The sequence below is a fragment of the Pongo abelii genome, chromosome 9, assembly GCF_028885655.2.
Source record: "Pongo abelii isolate AG06213 chromosome 9, NHGRI_mPonAbe1-v2.0_pri, whole genome shotgun sequence".
Lineage (NCBI taxonomy): Eukaryota > Metazoa > Chordata > Mammalia > Primates > Hominidae > Pongo > Pongo abelii.
The window spans coordinates 23,227,806-23,251,658 of NC_071994.2; the positions used below are offsets into that span (position 1 = coordinate 23,227,806).

At 41.2% G+C, this 23,853-nt stretch overlaps 1 protein-coding gene, 1 long non-coding RNA gene and 1 pseudogene across 4 annotated transcripts in view; 1 reads left to right on the forward strand and 2 right to left on the reverse strand.

Moving 5' to 3' along the window:
• The first annotated feature begins 249 nt into the window (after positions 1-249).
• LOC129048627 (uncharacterized) lies at positions 250-13,210 on the forward strand. Of its 3 annotated transcripts, none has more exons than XR_008511133.2 (5): positions 250-348; positions 755-836; positions 1,574-1,650; positions 10,691-10,830; positions 11,672-13,210. It is a non-coding gene; the product is annotated as an uncharacterized LOC129048627 (long non-coding RNA). The 3 variants fall into 3 exon arrangements; XR_008511132.2 differs by having other exon boundaries at positions 271-348; positions 758-836; positions 11,672-13,209; XR_008511134.2 differs by lacking the exon at positions 250-348 and having other exon boundaries at positions 697-836; positions 11,672-13,209.
• Positions 1,051-23,853, reverse strand: part of ALKBH3 (alkB homolog 3, alpha-ketoglutarate dependent dioxygenase) — a 39,800-nt gene continuing 16,997 nt past the window's right edge. Inside the window, 3 exon segments of the mRNA NM_001131479.1 lie at positions 1,051-1,318; positions 2,100-2,198; positions 19,435-19,702. Coding sequence (NP_001124951.1) covers positions 19,620-19,702 — 83 coding nt within the window. The 3' untranslated portion in view covers positions 1,051-1,318; positions 2,100-2,198; positions 19,435-19,619.
• Positions 21,249-23,787, reverse strand: LOC100937465 (SEC14-like protein 1; annotated as a pseudogene).

The window sequence follows — 23,853 nt, forward strand, 5'->3', positions numbered from 1 at the left end:
ATCTTACAGCCTGGAATGGAAACAGGATAAAAAGCAAGAAGGCACTGTACCTTTCCCCCACTGGCAGATAGAGAAACTCTAACTCTCCTGCCCTATTTTCATCCATTTAAATTCATTTCGTTTCTCTCAGGTTTTCTGTATATTGGTTTGGAATGAATCTGGTACACGGCTCCTGAGTCAAGAGGTCAAGAAGACACGTGGTTTTATGATGCAATAATGGGCAGCCACTCTGTTTTGTTTTGGGAACCTCAGTGACATCACAGACTAACCCTTGTACCTTGGGACCTTGTATGTAAGAAAACATTGAGTCAGAAGAGAGCGTTAGTCATAGGACTACTGAAACACAAGGTGAAGAGAACTATTAGGCAATTGAGTGCATTCCCTGCAGGGCTGCTCCCACTTCTATCTGACTTGGGTCTAGATGACTCAAGTGATTCCCGAGGGGAAAATAATCTATGTGGAACAGCTGTCATGAGCAGGCCTTCTGTGGCTCTTCAGCCTCAATTTCAGCCTGCTACTTCCCGTGACATCATTCAGTGATTCCTCCCTTTAAGGGGACAGTTTTCTCTTGTATTACAGGTGACTGCTTGAAGGTGGCTAGATGAGACCATACTGCCACCACTCTTTATTTGGAGGCCTGTAACCTGTCTTGAGTGTGTCGCAGGAAGACTCAGTTACAGTGTTCCCTGAATATGTAGCTTTCCATTACAATAGTATGCAAGCCAAGATGAAACCACCTCTGTTTGGGTTTCAGCAGCTGTCTGCCTACGGAAGGCTCCAGAGTCCCTGACGCATATTTATATCTCCACTTCACTGAAGTCACAAGGAACAAACACGTGAGATTTTCTTTTCCCCAGAGGCACAAGTCCATTCATATTTCTTCAAATGAAGGTGGGGTGTGTGGGGGGCGGGGGAGGGCAGGAGGAAAACTGCTTATGAACAAAATCATCCATGAGCACTGCCACATAGATTTTAATTTGCCTAAAGATGATAGCGATTTTGAGCTGTGGTTAGGGGTAACTGTTCCCACAGTAGACCTATTATCAACATGAGTTGCTGGCTCTCATTTAATAGGACTCCAAGCTGGGAAACAAACCCCACCATCTTCCCAACAGCCACATCATGAGATTTAGCAGCACCAGCCTCTTGAAGTGGCTTCTCAATGGAAGGTTTGCTCCGTTTCAGTGAAGCTTCTCTCTCAAAGCTCTGATGTCACCAGGGCACCCCTCGAGGGTCTGGATAGACTGTCCGGATAGACTGTCCGAAAGGTCAGATTCACTCTCGGTTCTCTAGAGTGGTATTCTTTGGGCACTCGATGCTAAATGGAAATACACATAACTCTGACATAAATATACACATACACACTTTTAGTTCAAAGTGACTTAAAACTTATTCATGAGAATACAGAAATATTTCCATCTTATCCCCCTTAAATGAGTAGTAAGCTCTTTGAAGTCTTGTGGAGAAAGATTCCTTCTTTGAAACAAATTTCCATCCCCAGCCCCACTGTGCTATGCCAGCACCTCTGAAGTGAGATATTTTCATCTTTTCTAATTGTTGCTGTTCCTCTCAGACACCTGCCATTTCCCAGATCTCATAAAACATATAAATGGATGAGACCAAAGAGAGGCATGAAATTCCATTCTTATGGTAAGTGTTTTGACATTAACATGTGCACCTTAGAAATGATCTGGCCTAAAAATGGCATGGCCTAGCTGCAAAGCTGTGTATTCCAATACGATAGTCACTAGCTACCCTGAAGCTATTTAAATTTAAATTAATCAAAATTAAATTTAAAACTCAGTTCTTTATAGCATGCAAGCCACATTTTAAGAAGTCAGTCATATGTGACTAGTGACTACTACATTTGGCAGCACAGATACTGAACACTTTCATCATCACAGAAAGTTCTACTGGACACACTAGTGTCCACCTGGATTGTCAGTAGTAGCAAAACTCCTTGGAAAGAATGTCAGCTCATTCCCTCTTGCTCATTATAAAAGCAGCTTGCTTTTCACCATGTCTACTTAGAAATAGTCCTCAGAGTCAGGAAACTGCCTCCACATGAGAGCAGATTCATATTACTTGCAGATCCTCACCTGCCAGTCAGCTTGTGTCGCTCCTTCCATGATTAACAAGGTCCCATGATCCAAGGGTATCTTCACTCTTTCCACATATGTGTAGTCTCCATTCTCTTCCTAGAAAACAGCATTCGTTGCGATAAATTTTTTGCCTGTGTGCTCAAGATGCAACAGAACCTGACAGAGGTCAAAAAAAAAATGGAAACCTCTGCTCAGCCAGACTGTGGGAATCCATATATAGCTCTGTCATTTGGCAGCTGCTTGACTGTGGGCAAGTTACCTCAGCTCTCTGTACCCTGACTTACTCATTTGTAAAATGGGGAGGATGACAGTGACTGCCACCTAGGGCTATGGTGAGCCTCCATTGATAGAATATGTGTAAATCCCTTGAAGATTGGCATGCAGTAAGTGCTAGCCATTAGTGTCATCATCAACATATTCCAAAATGCAGAAAAGCCCATTCTGCCCTAAGAAGGAAATAAAAGTCACTTGCACAAGAATTCTTTACATCTGACTGATGTTGTGCTCTACATTTTGACATACTCAGTGTGGGGAAAATGTCCTTTTAACCAAGATTTGATGCGATGACTTCCTTCACCTTTTCACAATGTATGCTAATTTACTAATTGGCACCTATAGTCTCAATTCTTCTCATGGCTACTATGGAGTTTTGGAGATATACTCCTGCCTCTTTCCAGAACAGACAACAGCAAGATTTTCTCAAAGGGAGCTCTGGCTTGACCAAAACAGTGCTGTCAAACTGAGATTGGCTGTTTACATCTTTGAGGATGGATCACGACTCCCGAACACTTAGGATACAAATGCCTTGTATTTACACAGACAGCTCAAAAGCAATTTATGTCCAGTATTCTCAGGAGTCTTCACAGCATAAGCTGCAAAGCAATCAATTGGTAGTGTGGCTCCTCCACAGCTGAAAACCAGGAGCATTAAACAACTTCTGTGCTCACAGCAACAAAGAGCATGTCAAGTGCTGAGACTGGCACAGATCTGAGCTTCCTGATTTCTTCACTTCCATTCTGGGCAGAACTGATGGGTCTATTCATTCATCTGCTTCACTTCCGATAGAAAAGGTTACATTTGGGTTACTGCAGGATTGATTTCAGTGCAAACTGTGTTTATGTTTATTACTGTATGGGTGCTTCTGAGAACTTAACTGTTTACAAAGATTTTCCCTAGGAAAATCAAAATCAAAACAATCATGAACTTGCATAAACAGTCTAAGTTCCAGGCCCCAACTTTTGGCAGTAACTTTGTCAAGCATAGTCATAATTTTTATAGACAGAAGATAGAAGCAATGTTTAAAATAACTCTGGTTTCAGTGATTGATTTTAATTGTGTCTGCCACCTTTTCTCTTCCAGTAATAAGTGGGCACCAAAACATTTACCTTTGACTCCTCAGACAACCAGAGGGCAGTGGGAAGGTGACCCTGCCCTCACTGCAGCCCAGCTCCATCTCAGAAAAGCAAAAGGCTGCTCTGATTTAAAAAAAAAAAAAGCCAGACAGAGGAGACACATGTCCTACTGGGGAAAAGATATCCGGAGGGAGTGCACTGACCATGAGATTAGAGAGTCCAAGGCGCCTTAATTTAGGCTGTATAGTCAGCTGTCAGATCAAGGTTCAACACAGCTAGAAGCAGAAGAATTTCTGCTACCCTCTACATAATCAGAGAGTGCAACATGGGCTTAATCTACAAATCAAATACAGACACTAAGGAGAATAAAATAAAGTAGAAAGGAAAGACACTTAAGCACAACATGAAGGCAATTCTGAGAAGAAGATCTCTTAGAACATTAAAAACACTGTTGGGGAGAAGGGGGTGCTAGATCAGTGGAAGAGAATAGGTAAACACTATAGTTCCACCTGGAAACATGAAGCAGGAATGTACCTCACAAGTGAAAGAGAATTCCGAAATGCAGTCAGCACTGATGGAAAGTGATGTTCAGCGATCACATTTCGTATACTGTTCCTAAGATCCAAACTTTTCAAATGAGAGGAAGCCTCAGGTTGGTTTTGAACACATTACATTCAACATAACCATTAGCCATACCAAAAAGCAGACAAGGGCGAGCCTTCATTTGGGAGGGAGCCACTCGAATCAGTCCACAAAGGAGACACCGATACACAGTGTACCCTCTGTGAGAAGTGATATCATTCTTCGCTGCTTGTTATTTATTCCTTCTAAGATCTTTGACTTAGAAGATGCATTCCCAATTTGCAGAAGGAGACAGACAAGAAAGAGGACAAGGGATCCTGCTAATGCAACACAGAGCTCACAAATGCATCCTTCTCTTGAGGCCAGAGTGGCAACAGACCATAGAGCCACCCTTCAACTGAAGCAAGATGCATGGAGACTTTTTCCACTTAGGAGTCAGATAAAAGGCCAGAGGAGCCCACATGGCTGTGCATAAAGGCTCCAGTTGATAAATGGATAAGCAACAGTGGAAACACAGGTCAGACTGTTTAGAAGAGTGCCTTCCTAGTCATTAAGCGTGGTTAAGTTACCCAAACACATCTCTGTAGCCCTTTTGATTTACTCAGGGTTTTCTTCAAAACAAAACAAAACACACCCCCCAAAACCAGGGCTAAGGATAAAATTTTCCATCCCTCATCCTGATTAAAAGCAGCTTTTAGGGTCACACTCAAGCTACAGGGTGGGTTTTGTTATTGATGTTCTTGGTTTTCCAAATACTTGAAACCCTACAAGTACATGGAAAAAGCGAAAAACATATATTTTTATATTAATGCTGATCAACATTCTCATTCCTCCAACCGCAGCCAGTTCATTTGAAGGCTTAATTATGCTTTTCTAAAGCTTCTCACAACTCTTACCTCCACCTCACCAAGATATTATCCTATTCAGTTTCCTTTAAGAAAATGCTATTTGGGGTGAAAAAATCTGGATGTATTTACTGTTATGTCATTATTAACCATCCAACAGATGGGAAACCTAAACATTTTTCTTTCCATTGGAAAGGTAATTCATACTGTATGAGATTTGGAGTTTTCTTATAATCATCCCTTTCTTGTCCTAAAAGAATGCCTTAGAAATTACAAACAATCATCAATGCTTTAAAATCATCATACAGGTTTTCTTTCTAGAATATAAAAAGTAACATAAGTTTACTAAAGTAAATGATGCACTTGTAATTACTTATTCAACCTCTGCTCTTATAAACTCCATGAGGGAAAGTTTATGTGGTCTTCCTGTTAAGAAACATTCTCAGTGCCTATCACACATAAGAATAAATATGTACTGAATGACTGAGGAAGAATACACAGAAAATGTAGAAAATCGCCTGTAATCCTATCATCCAGAGTTTATACAACATACACACAGAGTATTCCAGATATACAATTGTGTATACTCCATTTTTAATATTTTATTGAGCATTTTTCTATATCTTTAAATACACATTTCAAAAATATGGTTATAGAATATTCCTTTGTATGAACATATCCTTCCTTTAAACTCACAAATACCTTTTGACCACCTGTATATATCAGGCATTATGCTAGTACTAAGGATGGAGCAGTAAGGAGCACATGGTTGGAGACTGATTTTCATACACCAGTATTTTTTTTTTTTAAAGAGGGAAAATAAATAAAAAGCTGCTGCAAGTAGATTTTTGGGCAAAACATTTCTGCATATATTTCTAGGATATATTCTTAAAAATGGAATTACTGGAGCCAAGTGTATGAACTTTAAGGCACTTGATTTATATTACCAAACTGCTTTCTTGAGAAGGCTGCAGCAATCTATAATCTCACCAGGAAAACATGACAGTACCTATCTTCTGGCTGAACATTATCAACTGACAATAACGAAAAACAATTAGGGGAGAAATGACAACTCATTCAAACTTAGAGATCTTGGATTACAAGCCAAGTTCTTTTTTTTTTTTTTTTTTTTTTTTGAGACAAGAGTCTCACTCTGTCACCCAGGCTGGAGTGCAGTGGTGTGATCTCGGCTCACTGCAACCTCCACCTCCTGGGTTCAAGCAATTCTTGTGCCTCAGCCTCCCGAGTAGCTGGGATTACAGGTGCCTGCCACCATGCCTGGCTAATTTTTTTGTATTTTTAGTAGAGATAGGGTTTCACCATGTTGGCCAGGCTGGTCTTGAACTCCCGGACTCAAGTGATCCACCTGCCTCGGCCTCCCAAAGTGCTGGGATTACAGGCGTGAGCCACCGCGCCCAGCCCAAGTTCAACTTTTTTTTTTTTTACATTCTGTTTGCTGTTTGTGTTTCTTCTGCTGTGAACACTCTCTGTTCATGTCCTTTGTCCATTGTTCTATGGGGGTGTTAACACTGTTTTCTTATTGATCTACAACCACAGATATTAAGACATTTGTTTGTCATACTTTTTGCAAATGCTTTTCTCATTTGCTATTTGCCTTTTAACTGTACTTATGGTATTTAACACGGAATAGCTCAAAAATTTTAGAGTCAACTCTACTGACCTTTCTTTGGCTCATCTTCATGATTTTTATGCTTAGAAAGTCTTTTCCCATCCTGAGGAAAGTTAAATATACAACTGCATTTCCTTTTAGTTTTTTTTTTAAGAGTTTACATTTTTTAGATTTAACTCTTTAATCTACATGGAGTTTGTTTTTTGGTGGTGGTTGGGTTATTCTTTTTTTTCCATGCTTCTTTTTATAACAGTTTCCAGGTACTTAAACCAAAGCATCCTGCTAGACTTCTTCCACAAGATCCACCATGGTGTGTGCTCAGGTGCCAGGCACATCAGGCACTCTATATCCGTTATTGCTAATCCTCACTACAACCTTGTAAGGGAGGCAAGGAAGGTGATATTATCCATTTTATCATAAGCAAAGGGAGCTGGAGGGAAAATACTTCTCTAAGGCAAAAGCTAGCAGGAGGGCAGGCTAGCATTTGAATGTAGATTGCCCCGGCTCTAAAGCCCTATTCTTTCCACTATACTCTGCTTTCCGAAGTAAGCTGTATTCCTTCTGAAATCCTAGTATTTCCTGTCCTGATTATATGGTACCCTGACTATACTGTAGGGGTCACAAACACCAGCAAGTAGCATAAGTGAGAGGTGTGGGCTGGGTGCAGCACAAGGAGGAGAGGGAGCCATGCAGAACCAGGGGCCTGCAGAAAGGTGGTGGCTGCTCTGCCAATGAGTCGTTTCAGATCACTGTTCCCCCAGTGCTGCCCCCTCTTCTTTTCCAGGGAAGCTGACAAGTGGGATTTTTATGTGAAATTTCCTGAGTTATAAATTTTGGCAATTAATTCAGTGTCTTTAAAAACATTGGGCAATTTAAACAAGTCTGAGGGCCAGATTCGGCTCCAGGGGTGCCCAGCTATGCTGCTGATGGGTCCATGACATGACTGCCTTCTTTGATTCCCTTGTCAGTCACCTTAGCTGACTTGTAAACATCTAAGACTGTTGTCATCTGATGTGCTTCTTGCATCCCCTTTGCCATTCCATGCAGCAGTGCCTGAGAGACGCTCAGGACACAGGTGCTACTTCATCTTCAAATATCATCTTCCTTTACTGAATTAAATCTAGAGGTAGAAACTGTGGGGAAATATCAAATACATGTACAGTTGCTTTTAGTTAGCAACTGATTGTAGCATAGGCTCCTCCAAGGTTTCAAGCAATGGGCAGAGTTTTAAATTATAGTGGATTTGTTTAATTTATTATTTTATAGTAATCTGAATAAATCTTAGATGCCATTATCACTTAAATAATAGTATATCTAGGTCTTTCAAATTAAAATTATACCTGAATAATTGAGGATGGAGGATGGGAGGGGGGTGAGGATGGAAAAACTACCTATCGGGTACTATGCTTATTATCCGGGTGATGAAATAATCTGTATACCAAACCCCCGTGACAGACAAGTTACCTATATAACAAACCTGCACATATACCCTAATCTAAAACAAAAATTAAAAAAAAATTAGGCCTGAATGAAGCTGTCTGTACACATGAAGTATATTTGTGTACCATGACCAAGTTTGTCTCCTGTACTTGTTTTTTTTTTTAACAACTGGAAATTATTTACTGTATCTCATTTATGTCTGTCTATCATAAAGAATTGACCAATATGTAAATATGTGATTTGAACCATGGTTGACTTACAAGTGTTGCTACAACATTTTAGAAAACATAGCCTGTTCCATGTGTTAACCAAGGCCCAGGAGAGCCAGTGGGCTTGTGCTTTGTGTAGAGCTGGGAGAGGCCATCCGTCGTGTCTCTCAGTGGACAGTGTACTTTCCTGATAAGGAAGGGAAGCACAATGGAAACACACCTCAACTGTTTTATTGCAGTAATTTTTTTTGTATCTGAAACTGTATTGTTTAATATATTAAGATTTTAAAAAATAAATGCCATGATTTAAAAAAATTATCACATTCTTCATCTCATCCCCAACTCAATCAGAAAAAGTCATTCAAAGCAAAATATGCTTCCAAATTACTGATTTCAGGTAACAGTGAGGCAGCTGGTTTTCCACATCATCTCTGATTCCTTAGATGAGCAAAATAGAAAAACCTCCATCTTTGTACTAAGAAGATACTTATAAAAACAAAACACAAATGAGCAGAAAGGACAAGGTAGAAGCCCGCTACCTGTTTCTCGTTTTCCAGGTTCACAGGAAGCACCTGGCACACAGTAACTATTATTAATTTCTGCACTGGAGGCATCAGGAAAGCCTTCATGCTATAGGGGGCCCTTTTAAGTTAAGAAGTTGGAGAGCAAGCCTCAGGGAGAGCAAAGAGATAACTTAGTAGAATGGAGCAACCATACAGGAACAGTGAGAGTCCATGGATCTCTATGGGCTAAGATCATGTATGGATTTGACAATCTGGCTAAGGAGTTTCTATTTTATCCTTTGTTCCAACAGAAGCAAATTAAGATTTTTCAGGTGGAAAACAAAGTGATGAAAGCAGTGAGCTCAACCTTTGAGGCTCTATGTTCCCTCCTTGTTTTTTGTTTGTTTGTTTGTTTGCTTTGAGGAGTCTCACTCTGTTGTCCAGGCTGGAGTGCAGTGGTGCAATCTCGGCTCACTGCAACCTCCGCCTCCCAGGTTCAAGTGATTCTCCTGCCTCAGCCTCCTGAGTAGCTGGGATTACAGGCACGCACCACCACACCTGGCTAATTTTTTTGTATTTTTAGTAGAGACGGGGTTTCACCATGTTGGTCAGGCTGGTCTCGAACTCCTGACCTTGTGATCCACTCACCTCGGCCTCCCAAAGTGCTGGGATTACAGGCGTGAGCCACGGCGCCTGGCCGCTCCCTTTTTTATTCTCTTTCTCTGAATGATAATGTACAATTCCACAGTTTTACATATGGTCTATATTATTAGTTTTAATTCGATTCCTCATTCAACAAATAGTTGTCTAAGCCATCTTGGGCAAGTGATTTAACACTGAGTCTCAGCCACCTCATCCGTACAATGGAAATAATAATGGCATCAACTACATAAAATTATCGGAGAATTCAATATAAAGAAGTTAGAGCAGAGCCAGGCACAGTCAGCAGTATACACCTGTTCTTTATTATTAGCATTTTACTACTGTGGTTATTCCAAAATTCCCAAATGACATCTCCAGCCAGGCCTGTTGTCTGAACTCCAGACTTATACAGTCAATTGCCTACTTAACATTTGGAAGCCTCAGGCATCTCAGATTTTGCATGTAGAAGAAGGAACTCCTCCAGCAAGGACAAAATCAAATGCAGAAATTCCGGCTTCTCTTCCACCTGAGTAAACAGCAACTCCACTCACCACTGCTCAAGTCAGACATCTGGGAGCCTGGATCCTTACCCCCATATCTAACATATTACTGGCAAGTTCTGTTGATTCATCCTCAGAAATATACCTCAAACCCATTAACTTCTCTTCATCCCCAATGCCACCTTAGTCCAAGCTAGCAGTCTCCCACTGCGATGACTACAACCACCTACTCTTTTAGTCTCCTACTCTTGCCTCTTCCCAAATTATTCTTCACAGCAGCCAGAGTGATCTTCTAAAATAAAAATTCAGAGCTCTAACCATGAGTTGTAACTATTTCTCTCTATTCATTTGATTATAGTCTAGCTCCTGTAACCCCCATAAGGGCAGGGACTATGTTTGTCATGTTCACTGCTATATCCCCAGAGCTGAGCATAGTATAATACTTGACACATAGTAGGGGTTTAATTAATATTTGGAGAGGGGAGAATGAGAGAAGACACTGAGAGAGAGGCAGGAAAGAACTGTTCCTGGAAATAATACCTGACATCTGGGTAATGGACAGAAGAGAGGGAGCAAAGATTGGAATTAAGGACATCAGGGCGAAAAAAAAAAGTCATTTTAGTACTGTAGGCATGGGTTAAAAAGTGCCTGGGATAAAGATGGTTGCTGTAAGAGAGATGGGTTCTTTAGATAGTTCAAGAAAGAATTCAGATGACTTGGGACTTGATAATATATGAGAAACAAGGGAACAAGGAAGAGCTGAAAATAACTTACAGTGTTAACCTGACCAAGAGAATGGTCAGGTTAACATGAACATAAATGAACTTACCAGGAAGTGTGGAGTTTTTCTGAAAGAACAATACGAATCTGATTTTATCATTACAGGGTGGAAGCCACATGTGCTGTTATTAAGTGGAAATGTCTCGTGAACATGTGGAAAGTGATGACTGGAACTTCAGATGAAAGTCAAAGCTGGAGATAGGAGATTCAGAAGTCACCCCACCAAAGAAGGAATGTTTAAAGCTGTAAGAACTAATCAGATCCTATTTATTTACTTATTCAATCAACATATGTAGAACTAAATGCTAGGAATGTAATGATAAGACAGAAAGGGACCTTGCCCATATGGTATTTACAATCTACTGCCAGTTCATAATCTCCTAAAAAATAATGTAAAGAACAATAACAGAATCAAAGATAATGTTGAACCTCTATATTTAAGGGGTTGAATGTAAAAGAAAAGGCCTTAAAGGAGGCAGAAAAATAGCAATGAGAAAAGTTTGGGAATTCTAAAACAAGACAGTATTTCAGAGGAAGAAAACGCAGGTAATAGATGGGCATGTTTCACACACAGAGGTGATGCATCCTGGTGACCAATATTACAAGGAAGAGAGATGATGACTGACGACAGGCTGGTGGACTTGATTTGAGGTCAATGGTATGAGGATAATTTCAGCAGAGTGGTGGGATAGAGCTAAAGAGCAGGTGTGTCAAGAATGAGTTAAGCTTTGAGAAAGGGGAGACTTCAGATGCAGACAACTCATTCCTGAATCTGCACTTCAAAAATAAGAAAAAGCCCAAGATGTCAGGATATCTGCAAGGTCAAGCAAAGCGTTTTTTCACGATGGTAACAGATAAAAGAGATTTCTCTAGCCCGCTGGTCTAAGGATCAGACAGAGGGTGGAGGTGCTTGATAAGGATAGTCATGGCATTTTTTGCAGACTGAAATGATATTTGAAAACTAAATGCTAGCCTGTGTTACAGCTACTTACCTGCTGAGAATCAAATGTACATTTATTTGCCCTATTGCCCAACTTATGGCTATGCCAGTAATGTCCTCTTTTTTTCCTTATCATTTCTTTTCAGCTTGTTTTCCCAAACTGTGATGTTGCCTTGCCCTTGAGAACCCAGCTGAGGTCTAGACTGTTTCATGGATTACCTAAGCTTGCAGCTATAGTTGGGCTGCAAAGTTGTTCCTCTAGTGCTGATACAAGAACATAGCTGGTCCTTTTGTTCAGTGGTAAAATATTTTTAAAATCTGACATAAACACAACATATTAATTACAGAAATGATGGAGAGAGAATAAAGCTGGGACCCCACAAAGTCATATTTGCAGAGTTATTCTGCTGACTCAAACCACACTTTAACTGATGACATCCTAGCATCGATCTGAAATACATTACTTTAAAAACAGAAGCTGTTTCTGAAATAAGATCTGCTAAAGTAAGAAGCCAGCTAGAAAAACACAGATTTTAAGTCACCGAGGTTACTGGTTCAAAACAGTTTACTTGGCACATACAGATCTTTGAGTTTTTCTAAAACTCTTTCCTGATTTTTGGCATTTATTTGGCTTGGAAGGTTCTGGCGAGGCAAATGAGAAAGGTGAGCAGAAAGGACTGGTGCAATCAATCATCCTATACCAGGCACACCCAGTGATATTAAAAGCTCAATGACATGGGACCTCACCAATGTCTCACTAACTTAAGAGCGTTTGGGAGGCCAGGGCAATTGTTGGCTGCGGCACAGGCTCTCTCAGCAGGCATCGACAGCACAAACTACCAGGCAGACTAGTGCCTTTCCTTCTGGACTGCACACATTGAAATGTCAATGAAATTGAATGAAATACCTGCTGACAGGGTTTACTGTTCAGACTTATTGCTGCAATAATACTAGGGATAGGGTGGGGGTAAGAAGTTACTGAATTTGAGCAAAAACAAACCTGGTTTTACACTTACAGTTGTAGCTGTTCCAGCTACACTGAATGTGCATGTGAAATCAGAAGAGATCATGTGATGAAGATTCCATTCTTGGCAATATAATATTTCTAAAAAATGCAACTTAAAAGAACTGCTATCTTGAAAGAGCTTCTATCTCAGGTGCTAGCACCAGAAACAAACGCCCTTCATCCTCTGAAAGCATATGAGAACACATTCCGCCATACCTCATCTCCAGCTGAGCCCAGTCACTAGCAGAAGTGCAAGCCTCTCCAGCCATCTGTTAGTACCAGAACACTCATTCCCAAACTGTTCCTGGACATAATCTGATCAGACACAATCCCCCGGAACTCTTTCCCTCCTGCACCCTTCCACTGGGTCCTCTGGATTTCCCACTCAAAGATGAGCAAACTCACCTATATCTTCAATCTCAATGAGCTCTGAAGGTTCTCTCTGCTTCCTCATCCTAATTGAAATCTGGCTGTCTCTGGAAGACTGCAAATTCCCTGAAACTCCCTCACGTGGAAGGTGATCATGGCTCTCCATCCAGTGGCTCACAGAGCCAGGTGACAGAGTATTCTCCTTACTCCTCAATAACACTTTCAAATCATTATTCTGCAGCAGAGAATAAAAATCCCTGTTCCTCTGAGCTCATGCCATTGAATCGTCCCTTTTTCTCCTTCTCTACCTTGGTCCCAAGGTATATACAAAATCTAACAATGTCCTAATTGGCCTCCTTGTTTCTATCTAGTCCAGGCTCCATGCAGTACCAATAGTGACCTTTTAAAATTGCCAATCAGACCGTGTCACTCTTCTGCTTAATACAGCTCACTGGCTCCCTGATGGACATAAAACAAAATCTGCTCTTCCTGAGGCTCATGAGTCTCCGCATGCCCTGGTGCCTGCCCACTCTCCCAGTCTCACCACCTGTGACACTCCTCAAGCTGGCTCGCTCTGCTCCAGGGCAGGGCCTCCTTTCCCTTCCTGAAACACACTTTGCTCTTCTCTGCCTCGGTGAGGCAGCCATCCTCCATGAAAACGTGACTTGTGAAAGATGAAAAAAATCACCAGATGGCTTAGGAATAGTCCTTAAGAGTATGGCAAGGGGAGAAAAACCTCTACCACTGGGGCAAGGTTTAAAAAAAGTCAGGTTTGCAAGCCAAATCATGGTACACACAGAAACAACAATGAATCACTTAGTTTCACAAGGAAACACAAGTTTGTCCTACTAAAACTAAAAGTGCTGTCACTAGTAGTAGAAAACTGGGAGGCTTGTTGCAAAAATCAATTATTCCCAGTGGGAGTCAGGGCATGGATTCTAGCTTGAGACAAGGCCCCAAGGACGCAAATGAGGACTCCAACTCCTAAGGGATCTCAAGTCTGAAGATAATTCAAGTCTTATCAGGACTACCAATCTTTATCTGCTCAAACACACACACTCTCTCTCTCTCTCTCTCTACTCACCCTCACACTCTCCAAACCATTAAACGGTCCTAGAGATGGGAACTCAAAAACCCAATCACCATTTATGATCCACAGGCCGCCTTACCCTCCCTGAGGCTTCCCTATACTCTTTCAATGAATGCCATTTCACAGACCACGGGTACCTTGGAGTTTAGTTTCACTGCTATTTCCTTTTTCAGTTTCCATATCTGAAAAGTCACCATAGTATCTACCATTTACAAAAGCTTAAAAATTCAGATTACTATAGCAACTTTCATGGGAAAACTTGTTGATTACTTCCATGAAGTAGCTAACAATTATCATTCCCATTTACAAAAAAGGAATAAGTACAAATGAGACAGCTGAGTGCTTTTTGCCAACAATAGGGATAGAAACAGTAAATACAACCCAATTTTTACAATTTCATTAGAAAGTGTTTTTAAATGATCATGGCTATCAACAATTTATTTCAAGTATTTCTTTTTGTTACTTATTATTTACTTGTATTTATTTACTTTAAAAAAATAGAGATGGGATCTCACTATGTTACCCAGGCTGGTCTCAAACTCCTGAGCTCAAGGGATCCTCCCATCTCAGCCTCCCAAAGTGCTGGGGTTGCAGGTGAGAGCCACCACGCCCAGCCTCAAGTATTTCTTGTAATCTCTTAGAGTAGGTGCTATAATCACCAGATGGATTAATAGGAAGGATAGATGACTGGAATAGCAGCAGCAGGGCTGCTGGCTAAGGTGTGGGTTGTTTCCACTCTATGAAATCCTGCATAGTACTAGCTTATTTAACTTCTAAATTTAAACTATTTAGTATCATATTATTTTGGATTCCAATATCTTCTTTTCTAAAGTTTTACAAAAAATATCAGTATTTATGACTTGACTGACCTTTTTATACTCCACTCTTCCCAGCAGTGTACAAAAAACCCACAACCAATTAGCAAAGGAAGCACTAGGACCTCCAATTCATTGGGTGCTCTCATAGTCTATACCGCTAGACTTGGTTTTACAATCATCTCTCCTGGCAATCCAAACAGGATCCACATTCTTCACAAGGGCTAAAGAGAGGAGTGGTTAGAGGGCTCAACTTGCCCCAGCTCAATCACCCTGAGGTGAATAGGAGCCCCTAACATTTGCAGAATTCAGCTGATGAAGGATACAGTTTATCCAGAGGTAATTTACTAGAAAAACAAGGCTTTTGGCATCTAAACCTCCAGTGCATCACAAACTTCCTGCTATTATCTAATAACACCCCCCAGCCATCACTGTTTCCATAGTAACCGACAGAGAAATAGCAGCCTGCCAAATGGCTTTTGTAGTTCCTTTTCCAGCTTGTTTTTTTCAGTATAGAATTAAAACTAGCTGGGAAAAGAACCAGACTAATCTTTGCAAACAGGAACACAATGTAGTTTGAAAAGTACAACTGGATTTGGGACAAGAAGTATAGAAAACCTTTAATAAAGCCAGCCTGATAGAATAAAAAAGGTCTACTGAAGTATATTTGATAAGCTTTATGACAGTCTTAAGACAATATAGCCTGACACCAGCCAGAATATAGATAAGGTGCCCTTCACTTAGTCTTTGATTTGAACTAAACAAAAAAGGAATCGGAATGAATATAAAAGCAAGCTTAAACAAGTCTACTATGCCCCTGAGGAATGACAGTAATATCATTAAAGGAAAGGGTAATTTACTCTAAAATCAAAATGAATGAGCAGCACTTGGCAGACTTGGACTACAGGACAGTGGAAAACAAAAAACAAAAAACTGGCACCTTGGAGGAGTGAAATGTTTAATCTGAGGGATGATGTCTACATGAAGCTGACTGAGCTGATGCATGAATCAGAGGGCACTGGTGCTTACGAAACAAAGATCTCCTTACCGTCTCAGCACAGGGAGAAACTGTTAGGAATACAGTGTGTGGAACTGGGGCAGCTTTCAGTAGATCAGCAGTTAATGGAGATCTGCTCAAGGTGCCAGACTACAAAATAAACAGCTGCTGCAAGGGTGGAGGAATTTGAATTTTTAAAAAATCAAGACTATTTCTCTTTGAAAGTGGCCCAAAACAAATGCTTTTCTGTCTCAAAACTGCACATTTGAACAAAGTGCAGGAAATCTCATGACTCTTCCATGTCCGCCTGAGATGTGAAACTGTGACTCAAGTCAAATAGGCATTAACTTCTCCTCCGACGGGTCAAAGCTAATAGGAGTTTGAAAGATTCCCTCCCACCACCTCTAATAAACCCTGAACGTCTCGGTGACAGACATGAAAATTACAATCTGTAGTAGTACACCGAGATAGGTCTCTAAGAGTTACAGGAAGTCAGACTCCTACAAATCCCACACAGAAGACTAACCTAATTTGTACTTTTTAAATTATGCTTTACCTTGGGCTGTATGAATCATGAGTCATGTTCTCATCGCCTGAGTTTATAAAGAAAAGTAGACAAAAATTTGCAATAATCACTTCCTTTCAATCCTTTGGAAAAAAGGATTATTTATAAGATAAAGATGATGCACTCTAAGGTATATTTCCAAGGCCATCAACTCAAAGAAAGGGTTCTGTACTTCCAGTTTAGTTACATTTGTAGAGCCCCAGGTTTTTGGAAATCTGTTAGTGAGACCTGAAGGAATCTACAAAAGTTTAAACTTGTATCCTGTTTACACAAAAATGGACTTTACAGGTTTTGGGGAAAAAAGGTCACTTTTTACTCATGTGTGATTATAATTTCAAACATATTAATATTCAATTTCCCAATCTTAAACGAAAGCCAGAATTGAGATGATATACAAAAATTGCATGAAATTCAATCATAGTTCAGACTAGGCCAGAAGCCAAAACTTAACTACAGTCAACAACCTGAAGTACCAACATGTTTATATTTCTTCCCAAATCCCTTTCCTCAGCCAACTTTGTTAAAATCTCAGGCAAATTTTCTTACTTACTGGATCAGTATTTTAATCAAATCAGCTACCATCGTCATAGTGCAGATTCCCTTGCCACTGGCAGACAATTACGTGGACTTTACCACTTCTGAGTATTTCATGGCCTGTATTATCATTCATGTTCATCAAAATAGGCTCCAAGAAGGCTGAGGAGAAGAGAAAGCTACAGCATGGGGCATGGTAAGATAAGGTGCTGTTCCAAATGGTTGCCCACAGAAATAATGTATGTAGTAGTTATGCTCTCCATCTACATGTTACCCTATAACATAACTGATGTGTACTACCAAGAAATAGCTCTTGATCACCATATGTCATATCTTTATATAAGAAAATGAAGAAATTCAGCTCTCTGGAGGGGAGAAGAAATGGGGTATTTCTGGGCACCAGAATATTGTGAATGCGTAATATTTGGAAATTGCTTGTACAGTAAAATGATTTATCCAAAAAGCATACTTAGGGAATTCTTAAGCTTCAAATCTATAAATAGGCTCAAATTTTTAAAAAGGGGCATGGTGGTGGGGAATATATGTGTGTAAAGAAACAGTAACCGAATACTTAAATACTGAGCAACAAAGAAAGTAAGTGTGAAGAACTAAAAACCATTATTATACCAAAAGCTATATATACTATAGCTTATTTGCCAATCAGGAGGCCAGAAGGATAACTCTAGGAGGAAGGCACAGCGCCAGCATATGCTAGATGAGCTCCAGGAGGAGAAAGACGATTTCATCTTACTCATTCACTGCTACGGCCCCCGGTCCCAGGACCACTTCTGGCAACAAGCTGAGGTTCCATACATCTGGCTTGAGAAGAGGGTCTGAACTTAAATAATGAGACTGATACAGTGTTTCTCTACTATTTATGTAACAGGAGTCTTACTAAGGGCAGGATGAATTTTTCACACATGTGAACTTGGTATTTAACTGAGTGGAAGCTGTATACAGAAGTATAATCATACCTAAAACGAATATAGCAAAAGCTGGTTTGTCTGATTCTCAAGTGGTACTCCTTGGTATATGAGAAGGCTGCTTCCCAATGTAACTGAAGGCTTAGGGAGCAAGTTCACTCAAAAAAACACTGGCAACTACCAATCCCCTAACAATGATCAAACTTTTTATGTAAACATAAACAAAGAAAACCTAATCAATGGAAATTATACCAACAAAAGGTGCTTAATGGCATATATGCAAAATTACACAATATGCTTTAAAAATACCACGCATGGAAACCCAATACACACCAGGAAAACACTCAGTCTATTCTTACGGAAGTATATCTGATGAAGAACTGACACGGAACTAATAACGATGTGGTCTGCTTTAGGTCTATTGAAAAATCAGCCTGGGCCAGGTGCAGTGGCTCATGCCTGTAATCCCAGCACTTTGGGAGGCCAAGGTGGGCGAATCACCTGAGGTCAGGAGTTTGAGAACAGCCTGGCCAACATGGCAAAACCCCATCTCTACTAAAAATACAAAAATTAGCCGGGGGTCCTGGCATGCGCCTGTAATCCCAGCTACTCGGGAGGCTAATGCAAGAGAATCGTTTGAACTGGGGAGGCAGAGGTTGCAGTGAGCCGAGATCGTGCCACTTGCACTTCAGCCTGGGCAACAGAGTGTGACTCCGTCTCTAAAAAACAAGCAAACAAAAAAACAGCCTGTTGGTTGGCCTTCCACACTGACTGGGTCTGGTTTAATATTATAAGCTGAATGATCAGGAATGCTGGTTAGGAAGAGACACAAACACTGAAAATAAAATAATTGGCTCTTTTCTTGGCATTACTATCTTTCTTCGTCCTAACGGGCTACACTTTTGATTTTTTAAAAAATTAATAACCCTAGTATTCCTCAAATGTCACATAATCGAGGTAAGCGCTGGGGTAGAAACTGAAGTTATTATATCGTTATTAATTTTTTGGTCACTGTTTTTCTACCTGAATGTGGACAGATCACCATCTCTGATAATCTGGCTTGAGTTTCCTCTCTCTGAAAGAGTTACAGATTCACCTGTATTTCAGGAGAAGGCTAAGAAGGAACAAAGATATGTGAATGCTCCCTTTCAGAAAAGTGGCCATATTACCATGAAGAACACTTAAAATAAAGGCTTCTTCAGGGACGTCTTCCTTAGCCTCCTTCCTCTTCCTTAGCCTCCCATTAGCTTGAGTCATTCTTCTAAGGCTTTCCTTCACAGCATTGATCACAGTTGCAATTATTTGAGTAACTGGCAATATTTATCTACCCCAACTAGACTGTATCTCCCGGAGGACAGGGAGTTTATCATCAATGAAATGAGCCCCCAGCACCTAGCATAAGGCAGCCAATTCTTGTTGGACATGTAAATGAATGAAGGAGCACTTTGGAAGTCAAAAGTTAACCATGGGGAAGTAGTCACTTGAAAATGTTTCATCAACAAAATGTGTACTCCCATGCTCGAAATCTGAAAGTAGAAGTTTTTAGGAGTTCTACTTTTTCCACAGACTAATAAGAGGCAGGAAGAGCATAAGAAAAAGAGAATACTCACTGGTGGTGGCTTCTTTCTCATCTCAAATGTGCGTGTGGCACCAAAACTTAGTGAAGCAATAATGGGGCACCTCCCTAGTGAGGGTTCATCATCACTGTGCCAGTCCACGCTGTCCTTCTCATTGCGGTAAAGATTGCAGAGTAAGGAGTTGAAGGTGTGGCCAGTGTTCTCTTCAACGCGGTTCTTTAGTGTGCGCAGCACAGGATGCCACTGCGATCCACAGACCAAGAAAAGGGCAAGACAGTCGCATAACACACAAAATGACAGCCTCATGGAAAAACAAAAAAGAAAGGGCAAAATCAGCCAACTTATAACCAGGGCATGAAATAAGCAAACCACTTGGAATGCAATAAACAGAAGGCAAGAAAAGTAGTTTAATTCCCTCCCATCATTTCTATTTTGAAGCAAGTTGATCTCTGCAATTTTATAAAAGTACTGAATTTAGTACAGCAATATCATAAGGACCAGAATCTATCTAACCATCTCATCCTTTCCATGTTAAATACATGGCCTTTGCAAAGAAGCAAACATCAGTATCTTCAGGGCAGTGACCTTGGTAAGTCATTAAGGTGGTAAGTGGAGCAGCAAAGCCGATATGTCACTAGGTAGTCAGCAGACCCAGACTGAAGCCTGAAGAGCGAAACAACTTTCCTGCTGGGTGGCCCTCTGTTCGTTCTATTCCTATTTTATCCTGATGGGGAGAATTGCTTCTTAAAAATGATCTTTAATATTTCCAGAGTGGCTAACTTCCAAAAAACATAACCTGAAGAGTAAAAACATTCTTTTCTAAAGAATGAGAACCATGATATGCTCTTGACAAGTGTATGAGCCATCAACTACAGAAGACTTAAACAGGTTCCATGGCCCTGCCTCCTGGGCACTGGGTTCACTGATGTAATTCATATTTGGAACTGTCTTGCCATGTATATTACAGGAAGTTATGACCTCTGACCTTAGATTGTACTTGGGAGCTACAAACAACATAGCTTATATTGGTTCTTGCTAGAATTCTTTTCTCCCAGAAATCTCGAGTACTTTACAAAGCTTCCTTTAGAACAGTGGTTCTCAAATTTTACATGAGAAATTATTGAGGAGCCCAAGGAACTTTTGTTTATATGGGTTATAGCCATCAGTTTTTATCATATTTAAAATTAAAACTGAAAAAATTTTCAACTACTGGTTAATTCATTTAAAATGCAATGACAGGCCGGGCAACATGGCTCACACCTGTAATCCCAGTACTTTGGGAGGCCGAGGCGGGTGGATCACGAGGTCAGGAGTTCAAGACCAGCCTGGCCAATATGGTGAAACCCTGTCTCTACTAAAAATACAAAAATCAGCTGGGCGTGGTGGCATGCGCCTGTAGTTCCAGCTACTCGGGAGGCTGAGGCAGAAGAATCACTTGAACCCTGGAGGCGGAGGCTGCAGTGAGCTGAGATTGTGCCACTGCACTCCAGCCTGGGTAACAGAGCGAGACTCCGTCTCAAAAAAAAAAAAAAAAAAAAATTAAATTAAAATAAAAAAAATGCAATGACAAATCCATTACATGTTAACATCAACATTTTAATGAAAAATAACTATAATTTCCAACACAAATAATTGAATAATTGATGAGAAGGGTTACACTGTTTTGCAAATCTTTTTACTATCTAACTTAATAGAAGAGAGCTGATTCTCATATTTGTTTCTGCATTCAATCTGTTAAAATAGGTTGTTTTTACTGAAGTATATGAAGGAAATTGGCTTCACATAGGTATGTAGTTTACAGCCTTTTCAAATAACTGTAGATATTCTTCTTTGATATTATACCAAAACTCAACAAGTACTGGTTTCCTTTTTTTTTTCTGAGACCACGTCAATCTTTTAATTGGTATAGAAACTACTTTTATTTCAAGAGAGCCCTTGTGCTCTGGTTTGATTTTGTGCACAACATATACAAAATCTATGGCTATTGAGTTAAGGTAGGATCAGAGTTAAAACTACCTGCCAAGATAGTTTTGGGATGAAATGACTACGTTTACCATCTGGCGAGCTATTTGCTATCTAGAGGTGAGAGGAGTCTGTACAATGTCACTGCTCGGCAGGAGGGTGGAGCTGGCTGTCCGAGGAGGGGCGGCCATCCCGTCTGCACACTAGGTGCAGGCGGTGCGGCACTAGCTGGAAATCATGGAGCTGGAGTGGGACTGGCTGGAGAAGGTGGTGGTGCGGCTCAAATGGGAGAAGCCACTGTGGCTGGACTCCAGGCTCGTCATGGAACCTCTGAAATCCTCGGAGCCTATCACCTTGGCGTAGTACATCACTTTACAGTTGTGCAAAGAGATCTGCAGGGACGCGAGCACATCATCCACCTGGGGCAGGCTGCTGACAGCGCACACTGGCATGCTGTGGAATTTCCACTGCAGGATGCAGAGGCCCGGCCACGTGGTCGCATGGGAGCCCTGCACACCTTCTCCTTCTTTGCAGATCAGAGGCGATTCCACCATGTTGTAGTCATGGCCCCACTGCCAGACGTTGTCTATGAGCTGTACATTGTTCCCACCTGGAGAGGTGGGGCCCCCAGGGAGTCCTTTTTGGGTGGCTGTGGCGACCTCTTGGAGTGATAGATGTTAAAGACAATGTCCCCTTTGTACACGTCGAAATTCCAAGTGACGACTGAAGAGGCATCCACAATCTGAATGAGAATCTTGTGTGGGGTTCCTTTGAAGATGCTTGCAGAGTGGTAGAGGTCTCAGTCCAGAGCTTGAGGTCTTCGTTCTCCAGCTCCTCCATGGTCCAGTACAGAGATCTGGGGACGAGTCCACCCTCTGGCACTTTGCACATGCACTCTTCACTCTGAAATAATCTGTCAATGTAATCCAGCAGGCCTCCAGGACCCTGGTAGTCATTTCCTGCATAAATGAGGAGTTTCCTTCTGGTGTTGTCATCAATAAATGGACTAACCAGCGTCCAGAGCACAGGAAATACCCTGGGTGCCCGCAGGATGAGAAGTCGGCCCAGTCTCTTAGGGTAATTGGCCTTCACCACCTCGATGATCCACCACAGCACTTTGACATCAGGTCTCCACAAGTGGCGCATGTTCACCCCTTCCAAGTCCACCAGGCAGGTCCATGAGCTGATAGGCCAAACAAAGACTTTTGTATTCTCTTCACATCGCCTTAGCTCTTCTTCATTTATGGAGAGAACATATCTCAGCAGGGCTTCCTCCCCGAGCGCTCTCACCAAGCCATTGGTGTCCATCTGCCCCAGCCTGAGCACACAGAGGGGCCGCCCATCTTTGTCGTGATGATGCCAGCTTCCCGTGTAGTAATCCTGAAGGACCTGTGGAGCGGTCCAGTAGCAAGAATGTAGTCTACCTGGTGCTGCTTCCTCCACGCCAAAGATTGACAAATGATCTCTCTGGCTTTGTCAATATTAAAATCCCACGCACGTAGGAACTGAAGAATATGCTCATCTTTTGGAATTTCGCCCTTGTGGGTCTCCTGGAGCCACCGGTGAAGTCTAATGAGACAGCTCTCCTGCAGCGGAGTCAGATCGCCCAGGTATCTCTTGATGTAGTCGGCATCTAGTTTGTTATCGGGGTGCCCATGGGCTCAGGTGCGCTGGGACTGCTGAGGGCATCACCACTCAGCCCCTCCTTGAGAACAGCATCTGGGATGACAACGGCCATGGACACTGCTTGTTTCTTGCAGGATGACGAAGATGTCTCTGAAGAGGGTGTGATGGAAGGCGGAGTCCAACGGGGCACAAAGGTTATGCCTTCTTCTAAATGGCGAAGGTAGTATTCAATGATTTTCTTTCCTTTTTTTAATATTGCTGATATATTGTTTCACTGCAGTTTTTTCCATGGTACTTTCAAAACCAAAGAAAGATTTAATATCTAAACTTGCAGACTGTTCAAAACAGGTCCAATCTTCATTTTCAGGGTGAATGGTATAGCGACTAGAAAATGTTTCATTATGAGCCTCAATGTGCTAAGTACATTCCCGAGAATTCAGTGAGTTCTTCTGGACAAAATAAACGTAATCAACTCCTGCAATCTTCTTCAGCAGTCTTGGTGCATCTACATCCAGATTACAGTGCTTTTCAATGACATGAACAGCCCCATCTTCACTCTTGAATTCATTCACAGTGTCACTGCCCATGAATGTCGGGATCAAAGGACATGTAGGGAACCTCCTTTCATAGGCAGCCATAATTAATTTGAAGGGGTATTTGTACACCCTCAGTGGTGACTGGTATTTTTGCACCATGATTGTAATACAACAGCAATCCTTTCACACCTGTCTTGCCAAGGATAACCATTAAGTATGGTATTTTATGCTGAATATGGTGAGAGGATATTCAAACATACAAAACTGAATATTCTCAAGGAGCCCAAAGTCTAGCTCTTGTCAGAATGGCTGGGCCTGAGATGTGGGG